This window comes from Tremella mesenterica (assembly GCF_000271645.1).
Source record: "Tremella mesenterica DSM 1558 unplaced genomic scaffold TREMEscaffold_7, whole genome shotgun sequence".
NCBI lineage: Eukaryota > Fungi > Basidiomycota > Tremellomycetes > Tremellales > Tremellaceae > Tremella > Tremella mesenterica.
This window is the reverse complement of record NW_006711231.1, coordinates 132697-145332: the sequence shown is the minus strand read 5'-3', so window position 1 is coordinate 145332 and position 12636 is coordinate 132697. Positions and strand designations below refer to the sequence as shown.

At 44.8% G+C, this 12636-nt stretch overlaps 2 protein-coding genes across 2 annotated transcripts; both read left to right on the top strand.

Moving 5' to 3' along the window:
• Positions 1 to 912: 912 nt before the first annotated feature.
• Positions 913 to 4112, top strand: TREMEDRAFT_44408 (uncharacterized protein; the record flags this gene model as incomplete). The annotated part of the gene is made up of 8 exons (XM_007005294.1): positions 913 to 1056; positions 1430 to 1533; positions 1680 to 1789; positions 2009 to 2123; positions 2216 to 2506; positions 2647 to 2832; positions 3076 to 3315; positions 3765 to 4112. 8 exons carry the CDS (start codon positions 913 to 915, stop codon positions 3853 to 3855), a joined length of 1281 nt encoding a protein of 426 aa, XP_007005356.1. The 3' UTR covers positions 3856 to 4112.
• A 581-nt stretch (positions 4113 to 4693) lies between these two features.
• On the top strand, positions 4694 to 10794 carry TREMEDRAFT_44404 (uncharacterized protein). The gene is made up of 8 exons (XM_007005293.1): positions 4694 to 5995; positions 6053 to 6164; positions 6277 to 6768; positions 6814 to 7086; positions 7198 to 7707; positions 7810 to 8984; positions 9311 to 9384; positions 9623 to 10794. The coding sequence occupies exons 1-8, from the start codon at positions 5111 to 5113 to the stop codon at positions 10455 to 10457; spliced, it is 4356 nt and encodes a 1451-aa protein (XP_007005355.1). The 5' UTR covers positions 4694 to 5110; the 3' UTR covers positions 10458 to 10794.
• Positions 10795 to 12636: the final 1842 nt, after the last annotated feature.

The following is a 12636-nucleotide window of genomic DNA, read 5'->3' as shown; positions in this document are numbered from 1 at the left end:
TGATCAATCAATACTGAGCACTGCTTAGTCCCTATCATTTACATGATCTTTATCTTTTCTCAATGTCTTACGGTGGTAGCTACATAGGCGGAGTTGCCGATCGATGAAGATGGTACTTAAGAAGATACCACGTGGACAAATGACGTCGTTTACACTTTCCTCCAACCTCCCCCTAAATACTCTATCCCTCATTTCCCTCTTCCTCTTCCTCTCCATACTGTCCAACTGAACAGCTATCGGTACCGGCACCTACGACAATTGTAACCCAGTATATATCTCTTTCTCAAAATAATTCAACAAAAGTCATTTGACTCGTGAACCACATCCCGACGCCCGAGTGTCATTCGGACAATCGGACAATCTCGAAATTTCCCATCAAATTATATTTCTTCTACTTTTCATCCTCACCACCTCATCACTCGACCACTTCTCTATACGTATCTGCTTCACAACGACTCATCTGACAAACCAGTTGTACCCGGAGGACGATAAGCAAGATCGGCTGTATTCCTCGGAACGTCCTGATACATCTTTGAGATCTGATAAAAGGTTATATCTCGTTACGCCCGTACGCCCCGTACCAGTCCAATAGTGATTTGGGAAGATTTTTCCACTCGCACGACTGTAAACTCATACGTATTTATCAAACGGCTTTTTAATAGAGAGATACTCTGTCCTGCGTTGAGTAGATAACAATTCGTCAGGATCATACGTCGACTTTTTGGTCAAATCGCACCACTACTTTTCTTCTCGACTATACTCTTATCTCTCATTCACCATCCTAGTATCGTCCCTCATTCACCCAACGAGTACTCGCACTCTTCCCTCCTTCACTCAACAAGTCCTCTCTCCTCTCGTATCCATCTAGCACGACAGTTCGAGGAGTAGTCGTAATCCCAACAACCCCGCAAAATGCGAATAACAAAAGCCCAATTTGCAGGTGTGGATCAATACAAATATTCCGGTGTTGATAAATCCGTTTTGAGTAAACATGTTTTAGGTCCATTTTGGACTTGGTTGGTCACTTTGTTTCCTATGAAAGTTGCTCCGAACACTGTGAGTAACTTGATCCTCTCTACCCCCTCTTCTTTATCCCATTATTACCTCATATATTTGATGGACTATCTCCTCCTTTTTATACCATTGTCACCTGATATATATGATAGACCGTCTCCTCCTTTTCTTACCTTCCCCCCTCATATATGTGATGGAACATCTCCTTCTTGGCTTCTCCACCGCGTCTCAGCGATACAAACTTTCTCGCGGGTGTTACTTCGAAGAGGATAGTACGTATTGACATCTCCGTCTATCTCCTACGACGCCATGTTCTCTTTGAGCGGGCAATGACGGGCTATCACGACATAACCTCATGAGACCTGGTGGATTTGGATGTCGAATGTTGGTGGAAAAGAATAACATTGACGTGCAGATCACCTTCATAGGATTATGTTTCGTCATCACAAACGTCTTTACTTTGTTAATACTCGATCCTACGTATTCTGGTAAAGATTTACCTTCTTGGGTATATCTCTCGTGCGTATTCCTTTTGACCACTCTTTATACACCAAACCAGATTCTCCCCTGCATGTTACGTCCACAGTCATCGCATACATGTTAGAGCCTCAAGGTCTGTTATTCGGGGCTCGGGCTCGGGAGGTATGAGTTTGCTGATGGTATAGCTGGGCGATAGGCCTTTTTGCATATCAATCCATGGATGCTATTGACGGTAAACAGGCTAGACGAACGGGCATGTCTTCTGCCCTAGGAGAGATGTTTGATCATGGATGTGGTGAGTACGATTCTCTTAAATCCTTTTATTCAAAAGCTACCTTTCATCTCCTTATATTCCAGACGTCGTTCACTCAATTCTCGTTGGGCTCATTTTCGTGTGACTTCAGTCCTTTCAATGTTATCGTCTCAATTCCATGTTTTAAGATGCAAGCCTTCTATTTGAGAGGATGAACCTAAGGCCGACTTCAAATAGACCAGACCAAAGATTAACACATAGATGCAATCAATACCACCCTCGAGGTCGTTCTATGTTCCCATGCTTTAGGACTCGGAAGGAGTTGGTGGACTGTTGCCAGTCAAACTGCCAGTCTTTGCAATTTCTATGCTTCTACGTGAGTCATCTTCGCACTCTTGACGAATCAATCATCCTCATCCAACATGTCATTCATCTGCGTCAACCAAGGAAACTGTTTCTGACACGTAGTTGGGAGGAATATCACACCGGTACACTCTACCTCTCCGCTTTTTCCGGACCTGTCGAAGGTATTCTTATGATCTGCGCTATCTACCTCATCACCGCCATCCATCCTCTCGGTTCAGGCTTTTGGCGTCAACCAGTAGTAACACTCTTACCCGGTGACATGGCTTTGCATACGGCTCAGTGGCTTGATAAGATATTGGGGTTGGAAGGAAAGATGAAGTTGGAAGGTGTAGGATTGAATGTTTTGTTCATGTCTGTCGGAGCTTTGGGAACAGTGGGAAATATAGTGAATAGGTGGGTAATATTTCTTTCAATCCTCCTCCATTCAGCGCACTGAATTACAATCTCACCCCTTCCCTCGCCAGATGGTGAGAAGCATAGGGTTGGAAAGGATAGTCATTCATGATGCTCTGGTAGGTTGGCTGACAAACAAGCTACTGGAACGTCCTGGTCGCTAGGAGAAAATCCAATAAACCACTTCTCACCCCTTTACTTGGTTATCTGCCTTTCCTCGTTCACACTTTGGTACTTGTCGCTTGGTTGCAAGCCGAGTTACGGGGTGGAGTTTCTTTAGTACATGATGCTAGGTTGTTACCTTTTCTAGGGTATTGGGGTATGAGGTGGGTTATGATTTGTCTTGATTTTCCCATCCTGCTGTCCCTCACTCTCATCCCTTGGTCCCATACTTGACGTCACTACTATCCCATCGGTTCGATCCCTTAAGCCCCCACCTCCCCCCCTCGCCTCGATCCTAAGTCAACACCCCTTGCTCCAAGAAGATCTACCCATGACCCACAACCTGCTGTCACTTTGTCCGCGCCGCAGCAGAGGCACCACTTCGCGCTACACAAACTAACCCTCAGCATGTCATACCAAGTCTCACAACTCATCCTCGCCCACGTCACCAAATCCCCTTTCCCCTATTGGAACGGTATGATGGTATATTCACTCTTTGGAGCTATCGATGCCAACGCTCAATTCTTATTCGGTCGAGATCCTTTGGTTCAGAGTTCGCCGACGGCTGCGAATGTTTTCATTTGGATGAGTTTCATGGTGGCTTTGTTGAATTACGTCAGGTTTGCGAGAGAGGTGATATGGCAAATGTGAGTTGTATTCGAATTCAGCATCTCTTCTACATGTGTTTCTTATGAACTGTGGATCATCCTCGTCTATCACAACTTTTTTTCATGTTTTTTTTGTCTTACATCCACCATTCTCCTCGTCCATGATCGTTGGCGCCATTGTTGGATCTAATCGGATCTACGTGTTTCTGGCAATGAAGATCTATCTCGCGTGTCAATGATCCCCCACCCACACGAGGATTGATGCATGATGCGACATGCATCATTCACTCCTTATCGGCCCGAGGGACATCCGTGTGTTCGATGCCGATGCCGATGTAGTCCGGATCCGATGTTCCCATGTACTTATGTCGATGATGGATCATGGATCAAGGGTTGCGGGTTGAGGGTCGTGATGGTGCATGGTGCACTATGGGTCCAGACTCGTACCAGTTTTCCAGTCTTATGTGCTGCGAGTGAGCTGATTTTAGATGTGAATACACTGGTATTGCATGTTTCACCGTTCGACGTAAAGATGTTAATGGACAATGGGTCGATAGTTCTTCATTGAAGAAGGAGTAGGGTAGAGGGTAAACTGTCAGTGGTGGTACCATGGTACTTGGTGTGGTGTTTGGATATGCACGTGTAGAGAGGTAACTCATGTACGACACCCGAGCTGCGATGACGGCATTGATGGTCGGGGTCGGGTGGAAGGGTGGATGGATGGGGTGGTATGATACGATGATAAAATGTTATGGGGAGATGGGGGACGGGGTGGTACGACGGCTAAGTAGAGACGGATTTCAAGGGATAAGTGATGCATCTTACATGTTACATCTATCTTTAACACACTCTTGACACTCGTTCCGACTTGCTGGTCTGTGACGCTACCCAGTACCCACCACTGCCTGCTGTCCACTGCCCCAAGCCCCACTGCCACTGACCAAGGGAAAACACCTCCACTCAGGGTAAATCTCCAAAGGCTCAAGGGAAATTAAGAAATCCCTTTGTCCTCCTCTCTTCACCTACTCTACCGCGCACCACATACCACATACCCACACTCCATTCCACCCCCACTCACAATACCCCAAAACATGTATATCATCCCTTCTTAAACATCTCCCTTGGACTAATCCTCATACCACACAACACGTCATATCTCATCCCTTGGACACCTCGACGTTAGCAATAATTCAACAAACGACAAGAGTGAAGATACTTAAAGGATTTAAGATTATTTCTTAAAGCTCCATCTTGCGGCACCACGTTGTGACATCGTTAGTTCCAAGGTGGGTCATACTACGCTACTACGGATCAACCAATTGAAGGTTTTGAGAGATACATATATATACTCTAAATACCAAGGGACATCGATCCCGATTTTATCGCGTTTGACATCGTACCACTTTTCACCTTTCCTTACCCCCATATTCTTCTTCAACAGCCTCACACGATCATCGATCATCGGACAAATATATCACTCGTCTTGAGGATCACTGGACATTGCATAGGTACTACTAGTGGCCTAGTGGGCTGAACAAGAAGATCTAGGAGGGTCAAAGGGTTTTATCGAGAAGATAAGTATTGGATCGTGGATCGAGGAGTCCGAGCACCCTAGCACCAAGATTTCTCCCCAAAAAAGTGGAATACACCATATCGACCATCTTACTTTCCCTCTTTTGGTCTTCTACTGTCTGACCATTCAAGTTCTCGTCCGATACACCCTCTACGATCTACGACCTACCAACCTTGGTCATTGTGACTATTCCCAACTGGTCATTACGCCATTCATCGTTCCAAAAGTACCTAGCTTCCCCAAGTTCACATTCCTTCGAAGATGGTCCGTTCTGCCCTTCGTTCCACCCTCATCACACTCTCTTCTTTAGCTTCATCCGCTCCTATAGAAATAATAACAGCCACTTTCGTTCTCGTCACTCTCACTTATTTCCAACTTTTACACGCTATAAAAGGATCAGATTTCATTCATCTCCCCACCACTTCTCCATCTCCGAGACCGATACATTTAATAAGACTTTCACATCCTCCACCATTAGAAGATTCCCCTTTTATATCCCCTTCTTCTACTTCACTACTCGGTAATAATCAATTCACTTCAGATGACTGGACACCAATTCTAGCTAGTTCATTCCGACGTATCCTCGAGGCTAACGCATTGGAAGGTGGACACGTTTTCCCTTCTGAATTAGGAGGTAGTTCTCAAGATGAAAAAGCTCAAGTTGTCTTGATCAAACAAATCAATCTTGTTAGAGAAGGAGAAGGTGATATTGAAAAATGGAAAAATTGGTTACTAAATGAGTTATTCGTCGAAGTTGGAGGAAATAAATTCACTTATCAAGATTTATGTTTTCAATGTGAAACAAATATCATTCAACATCCTCTCTATTCATCTCAATCAACAATCACTTTATATCTATTACCACCTACACCGGAAAAACCTACTCTCACTTACCTAAATCATTTAAATCGATTACCCCCATTTTCACCAGTTGGAAGTAATGTAACTTTCAGACTCGCTTCTGTTTCTTCTTCCTCTTGGACTTTCTTTCCGCCTTTGGATGGAGGAGGTTTGTTCACTGGTGTAGGAGATGGATCGGCTCAGAGTGAGAAAGAGGATGAAGATGCTTTAGTGGGATTGAGAAATGTTAGATGGTTCGCCTATGCCGCAAGAGCTTTTTTCATGCGTTTTTATGCACTTGCAAAGGTACGTTCAAGTCATTTTCATATCAGTTCAATTTGGATAGAGTGCTGATTATAACAGAACGCGGATTCAGCAGATATATTCGTTGTCTTACTTGGTTATGTGCTCATGCACCTCACATTCGTCCATCTATTCATCAATATGCGTCGATTAGGAAGTTCTTTCTGGCTCCGTAAGTTTCGCCTTGATCTCTCTCCCTTCACATCATACATCACACAAAGCCCCATCCTTTGGCGATCTTTCCATCCTCAGTATCGAATCCCATACACAAGCTAACGAAATAGCTTTCGCCACTCTCGTTTCCTCCATCTTCGGCTTTTTGGTATCCCTCCTTGCCGCATATCTCCTCAACGTCCCTATCGATCCAGTGTGTTTATCGGAAGCCCTCCCTTTCCTAGTCATCACCATCGGTTTTGACAAACCTTTCCTACTAGCTCGAGCGGTATTCCAAAATCCCGAGATCGCTCCTGTCGCCGCCAGTCCTGAGATGTCTCCGATCACGGATGATTTCACCAAAGAGACCGGTCCTAATGGTGCTGGATTAGGACTAGATCTAGGTACTTTGCACAAAGAACTAGCACCTCTTGAGCGTCTTCAGAGATTAGCAGAAGGTAAAGGAGTACGTTGGGCTGCTCCGGTAGCTGCAAAGCAAATCGTTGTGGACAGTGTGAGAAAGGTAGGAGTGGGTATAGTCAGGGATTACGCATTAGAAATTGCTGTTTTAAGTGTAGGAGCGGCTTCTGGGATCGGGGGATTGAGAGAATTTTGTTATCTGGGTTCGTGTTCCATACTTGATGAGTTGTCTGAGCTGATATGAACAGCCGCTTTGATCATGACGGCCGACTGTGTCATGTTGTTTTCCTTTTATGTGGCCATTCTAACCGTCATGGTAGAGGTTCATAGGATTAAACTCATTAGAGGTCCTGTCAAACATAAGCGTGCAGTCAAGACGATTCGACGTAATTCTTCTGCATCTTCTTTGGCCAGTAACGCGGACGCTTTATCACCCACGACACCTTCCATTTGGTCTCGGATCTCCTCCAATGATCGTAGTTCACCTTCCATTTGGTCTCGAATCTCTTCGAATGATCGTAGTTCACCTTCCTTCTGGTCTCGGATCTCTCCCAATGATCGTGGTTATTCTTCCATTTGGTCTCGGATCTCTTCAAAAGAGCAAAGTTTGGACAAAAAGGAGAAAGATTCAGAAGAACAACCCGAAAACCCAGCGGTCCGACTCAAACTCTTCTTAATCATTTCTTTCCTCACCTTACACATCCTCAATCTGTGTACTACTTTAACCGAACAGACCGCGCTCAAACGTCATTCCACACATTCCGTCCAACCTCTCCCTGCTCGTCTCGATCCGACTTCACCCACTCTCTCACCTGTGCTTGACGCGTTGTACGCTTCACAACCTCCCGAGACGGATATGGCCGTACAGATCTTACCTCCCACTCAAGTCGTCATGTCGTTTGACACTTTCATTCCATCTCGCATGGCCAGCATTGATCATTTCATGTCCGAATGGACTCTTTTGGTCGGTGATCCTGTCTTGAGCAAATGGATCGTCGTTGCTTTAGGTATCTCTGTCATGCTCAATGGATATCTGCTCAAGGGTATCGCATCGAATTCTATCGGTGGTAAAGGTCCAGTCGCTGCAGCGGCGCAGATGTTGGTTGGTGTCTTTGATTCTTTCGACATTAACACTTCACATGGTACGACCTCAAACGGAGATTTGAAAAAACGAAGATGGAGTGGAGGACAACATTTAGAAGTTTATCGTCAAGAACGTATGAGAGAATCGAGAGGATCTATAGCTGGACATTTAACACCTAAATATACACAATCAAATATTCCACCTTACATGCCTCATCCCGCTCCTATCAATGAAGGTGAACGTACTCCTCGAGGTGAACAATCGACACAAGATCAAGGACATATCGTCGTACCTTCAACACCCAAAGTTCCTATTCTTTCGTCACCACCCAAACCATCTTCCTCTCGCAGTTCCCCAAATACGGGATTGATACCGACATTCGGACGTCGCCCATTATCCGAAATTGTCGAGATCTACGCTGGTGGAGTTGGGGTTTCTCATTTGAGTGACGAAGAAGTAATCCTTCTAGTCCAAAAAGGAAAGATCGCTCCCTACGCTCTTGAAAAAACATTGAAAGATCTCGAAAGATCTGTTCGGATTCGAAGAGCTGTCATCTCACGTACTTCTTTAACTCAAACTTTAGAAGCGTCCGCACTGCCAATGGCGGAATACGATTATCAACAAATCATCGGAGCATGTTGTGAAAACGTCATTGGTTATATGCCTATTCCTGTCGGAATAGCAGGACCTCTGATGATAGATGGACAACTTTTACATATTCCAATGGCGACGACAGAAGGTACATTAGTAGCTTCAACTTCACGTGGATGTAAAGCTTTAAATTCAGGTGGAGGAGTAACGACAGTCTTGACTCATGATGCAATGACAAGAGGTCCTGCCATTGATTTCCCAAATATAACAATGGCATGTTCAGCAAGATTATATATCGATTCTCCCATAGGATTTCAAACTTTGAAAAAAGCTTTCGATTCTACTTCGAGATATGCAAGATTACAAACTTTAGAATGCGCAATAGCAGGTAGAACGTTATACGTTAGGTTCGCAACTTCTACCGGTGATGCGATGGGTATGAACATGATTTCAAAAGGAACAGAAATGGCTTTGGGGAAATTAAAAGAAAGATATCCTGAAATGCAAGTTTTAGCTTTGAGTGGGAATTATTGTACGGATAAAAAACCTGCTGCTATAAATTGGATCGAAGGTAGAGGTAAGAGTGTAGTTGCCGAAGCTATAGTTCCAGGTGAAACGGTGGAGAAAGTTTTGAAAACTACCGTTAAAGATCTATGTCATTTGAATGTTAAGAAGAATTTGATTGGAAGTGCTATGGCTGGTAGTATTGGAGGATTCAATGCTCATGCGGCTAATATTTTGACTGTGAGTTTGTTGGTTTTTTTTCACTTTCATCTTTCATCTTCTTTTTCTTTTCCCGTTCCGTTCTTCCATCTTGCCAGATTTTGTTTCACTGCTTATTCCCTCTTCTCTCATATGGGAACTTAACTTCCATTGTTCAAGTGTATCATTTTGTCTCTTCATACATCTTCCTGCTATTTTCCGTGTTCCGACTTCGTCTACTAGTCTCTTTGTGCACAATCTGGACGATCACTTGTTTGGCAAGCTTCCTTCAATACATTTACCAGCCATCCCGGTCGTTCACAGACATTGAGGGTGGAATTAGACAAAAGAGTATTCCTAACAACTAGGCTATATACCTAGCTACGGGCCAAGATCCCGCCCAGAATGTTGAAAGTTCAAATTGTATGACATTGATGGAACCGTAAGTTGTCTCCCTCTCTCACGTCCAGTCACATGACTTCATTGCCTTTACCTTATCATACATATGATCACAACTCATCTCTTCGCATCCCGTCTTAATTTGTTTCCATTCTTGAGTCAAGACATTGCCTAATTCGCATCACACCCGTCGGCTCTTTCATCACTTCTGCTTGTAGCGACCACTCCAGCTCATTTCCCGCACCACAACTTGTCACTCCCGGACCCCAACTGACTTGCAGGATCAACGACGGTCAAGACCTCCTCATCACAGTCTCCATGCCCTCCATTGAAGTCGGTACCGTAGGAGGCGGAACCATCCTTTCCCCTCAACGCGCCATGCTCGACATGTTGGGTATAGCCGGTGCTCATCCCACCATACCGGGTACGAACGCCCAACGATTGGCACGTATCATCGCTGCGGCTGTTATGGCTGGTGAATTGAGTTTGATGAGTGCTTTGGCCGCTGGTCATCTCATACAGGCTCATATGAAACATAATAGGAGTGCACCGGCTACACCGGGTGCTGCTACTCCTGGGGTGTTTGGAATGACGGCGGTCACGAGCGTAGCGAGTGGGGTGAATGTTGCGAGTGGTTCGAAAGCTCCCAGTGGCTTAGGTGGAGTCGGTGGAGTCAATGGAGTTGGGGGAAGGAGTACAGTTAATGGAGTAGGGGGGATGAGTACAGTAAATGGATTTGGGGGATCGAGTACAATTAACGGAGTTGGGGGACCCAGTGGTGTGAATGGAGCGGGGATCAACAAAGTTCCCAGTGTATCAAGTTTGTCCAGTAATTCCACCGCACCGGCAAGAACGACCAACTCCAATGGGATTAATGGTATCAACGGTACGAACGGAACCAACGACACCAACTCGAATGAAGTTCACCAAGTCGTAAATGGCTCCAGCCCGAGTAAACCCAAGATGGAGAGAGAAAACACTCTTACAGTAAGTTCCAAAATGGTCAAACATAATGACGATAATTGGCCTGGGGCGTTACCCACCCCTGGGCTGACACCGATGAAAGTGGAGAAAGAGAAAGGGATGAGTCATGAAAGTGGGCATATGGGGATATGACGGGTTTTGAGTGGGAGTCGTGTGTTGGGACTATCCATTGCGTCTTGTTGGATATTCTAATCGAGTTGGACGAGTTTGGATCGTAAACTTTCTAGATGATCTGGAAGAGTCTTGGTGGTTGACTTCCTAGTCGTTTTGGAAGATGGCGACAAGAACGTCGAATCTGAGTTCTTGGGGATGAGGTTGGACGGAGTACTTGGTTGTGAGAAAGTAGGTAGGGTGGAAAGTCGTTGAAGTCATGATAGTTGTGTTATTGTAGAGGAAGGATTAGCATGAGGAATCTGGTTGAAATCATTGTATACACGTAACACGTCATGCATCAAGCATCAAGCTTTGGATTTTCGTGAATCACCAAAAGACGTCTCAGTGAGGGTACTTGATACTTGCATATAGCCCAGGACATTCAGAGAAGATGGAAAAGTGAACAACCTCTGGCGTCATGAACAACCTCTGGCGTTATGGACAACCTCTGACATTATGAACAACCTCTGACATTATGAACATCCTCTGACATTATGAACATCCTCTGACGTTACGAACAACCTCTGACGTTACGAACAACCTCTGACCTTATGTTACATGCACGTCACATGAAGGTCTTTCACATTATTGGTCCGGGTCCAATTCAAGGAGAAGGAAGAGGGTTTACAGCTAAGATCAGCCGGGAACACCTAGCTAATCAAAATCATATTCCGTATCAACCGTATTTAGACACCAAGAAGATAAAAGGTGATATTCTCCCTGTGGATCAATGTGCTATCCTCATCTTTGTTCTTCACTCAGTAAAACGGGTTCAAGGTGTGATCCACGGTCCGGAAGGTCCGAGTATTTCAAGAAGATCCAGATCTTGAGATCTTGAGATCTTGAGAAACGAAACAAAACGCGTTGAACGCGCGTTTGTCACTCAATCTCATCCTCGACACCACGACTGGTATATCGGTTTTGTCGGCTTTTCATCGATTCAGCCACCAAGTCTATCTCTTCATTGTACCACAATTTCGAGATCTCGAGATGTGCTTTTACGAAACATTGAGGTACTTACGAAGATTTGATGCATACTCTTTATCAGATTCCGTGGTTTCATATCGAAAATACCAATAGATCGGACATCAAGGAAATCTTTTTTTTTTCCCCCTTCTTTGTACATACTCTTTCCGTTCCTAGAGTATGTACTCTCTCACGCTCCATTTGATCCACCGGAGTACGTATGTGGTCCAAGGACGTACGTTTGAAGGAGTATGTATCTGGGTGACGTACGATGAAGCGGAGCGGAGAGGGCTGAAAGAATCGCGATTGTCGTACTACCTTCACCTCCTGTCACGTACTACTTCACTCCACGTTTCATGCTTTTCTTCGTTCAGACTGTAGGAGTACGAGTACTGAACATTGGAGGGGAAACACAGGTACGTACGGCGTATACGGCTAGAAAAAAGCATCCGACACCGCCATGTCTCGCACGCGGGAGACATGAGACAATTACTAGAGGGAAAAAAACTAATTCAGGGGTTTCTTTTTTATATTGTTCCGCTACCAAGCAAGGGGAAATATCCAAGGGTCAAAAGTGTATTCTAAGGTAATCAATACAACCGGAATCGTCATTCAGTACTCGACGTCATTGATATCCTGTTATCCTGAGAGATTGTAGCTGAGGAATCACAAAACGGGTTAGTCTCGTGACTTTTGTAAAAGGGCAAGAAAGGTTACGTAGGGTTGACATGTGCCCACCATTGAACCTTTTTTTTTGACCCTTATACAGTAGTCAATCGTCCACTTATGCGTTCGTTAACCGAAGTCGGAGTGTTTCTCAAAGATCAGAAATACGCCTCAATAAGACTCACTACTACATGCCACATGTACGCGTGTCACACTCGTTTCGGTCTACCAAAACTTACGACGAACATGATCAAGAGACAGACGGCGACGGCGTACGAAGAAAGTTGCGGCTATGATACGTTTTTGTGTAGGTTAGTGGCCTAGTGGGAAGCGAACAGGAACACAGGCACAAATAAGAACGTTTTTTTCACCAGGGACAAAGAGGAGAAAAAACTAAAAAAGAAGTCCTTTTTGATGATCTGATGGGAACTCGTTTTTGATGGCCCTGATAGTCTAATTATCCTTTACCCTTAGTACCCTGGTGGCTGAAGGGGGGCGTGTCTAGGTACCAAAGGATACCAAGTTT

Bases quoted from the DNA above. Each gene is read 5' to 3' on its own strand.
- TREMEDRAFT_44404 (XM_007005293.1), top strand. From the start codon at position 5,111: ATGGTCCGTTCTGCCCTTCGTTCCACCCTCATCACACTCTCTTCTTTA. The intron at 6,165-6,276 runs GTAAGTTTCGCC...CTAACGAAATAG, and splicing joins AGGAAGTTCTTTCTGGCTCC to CTTTCGCCACTCTCGTTTCC. The intron at 6,769-6,813 runs GTTCGTGTTCCA...TGATATGAACAG, and splicing joins GAGAGAATTTTGTTATCTGG to CCGCTTTGATCATGACGGCC.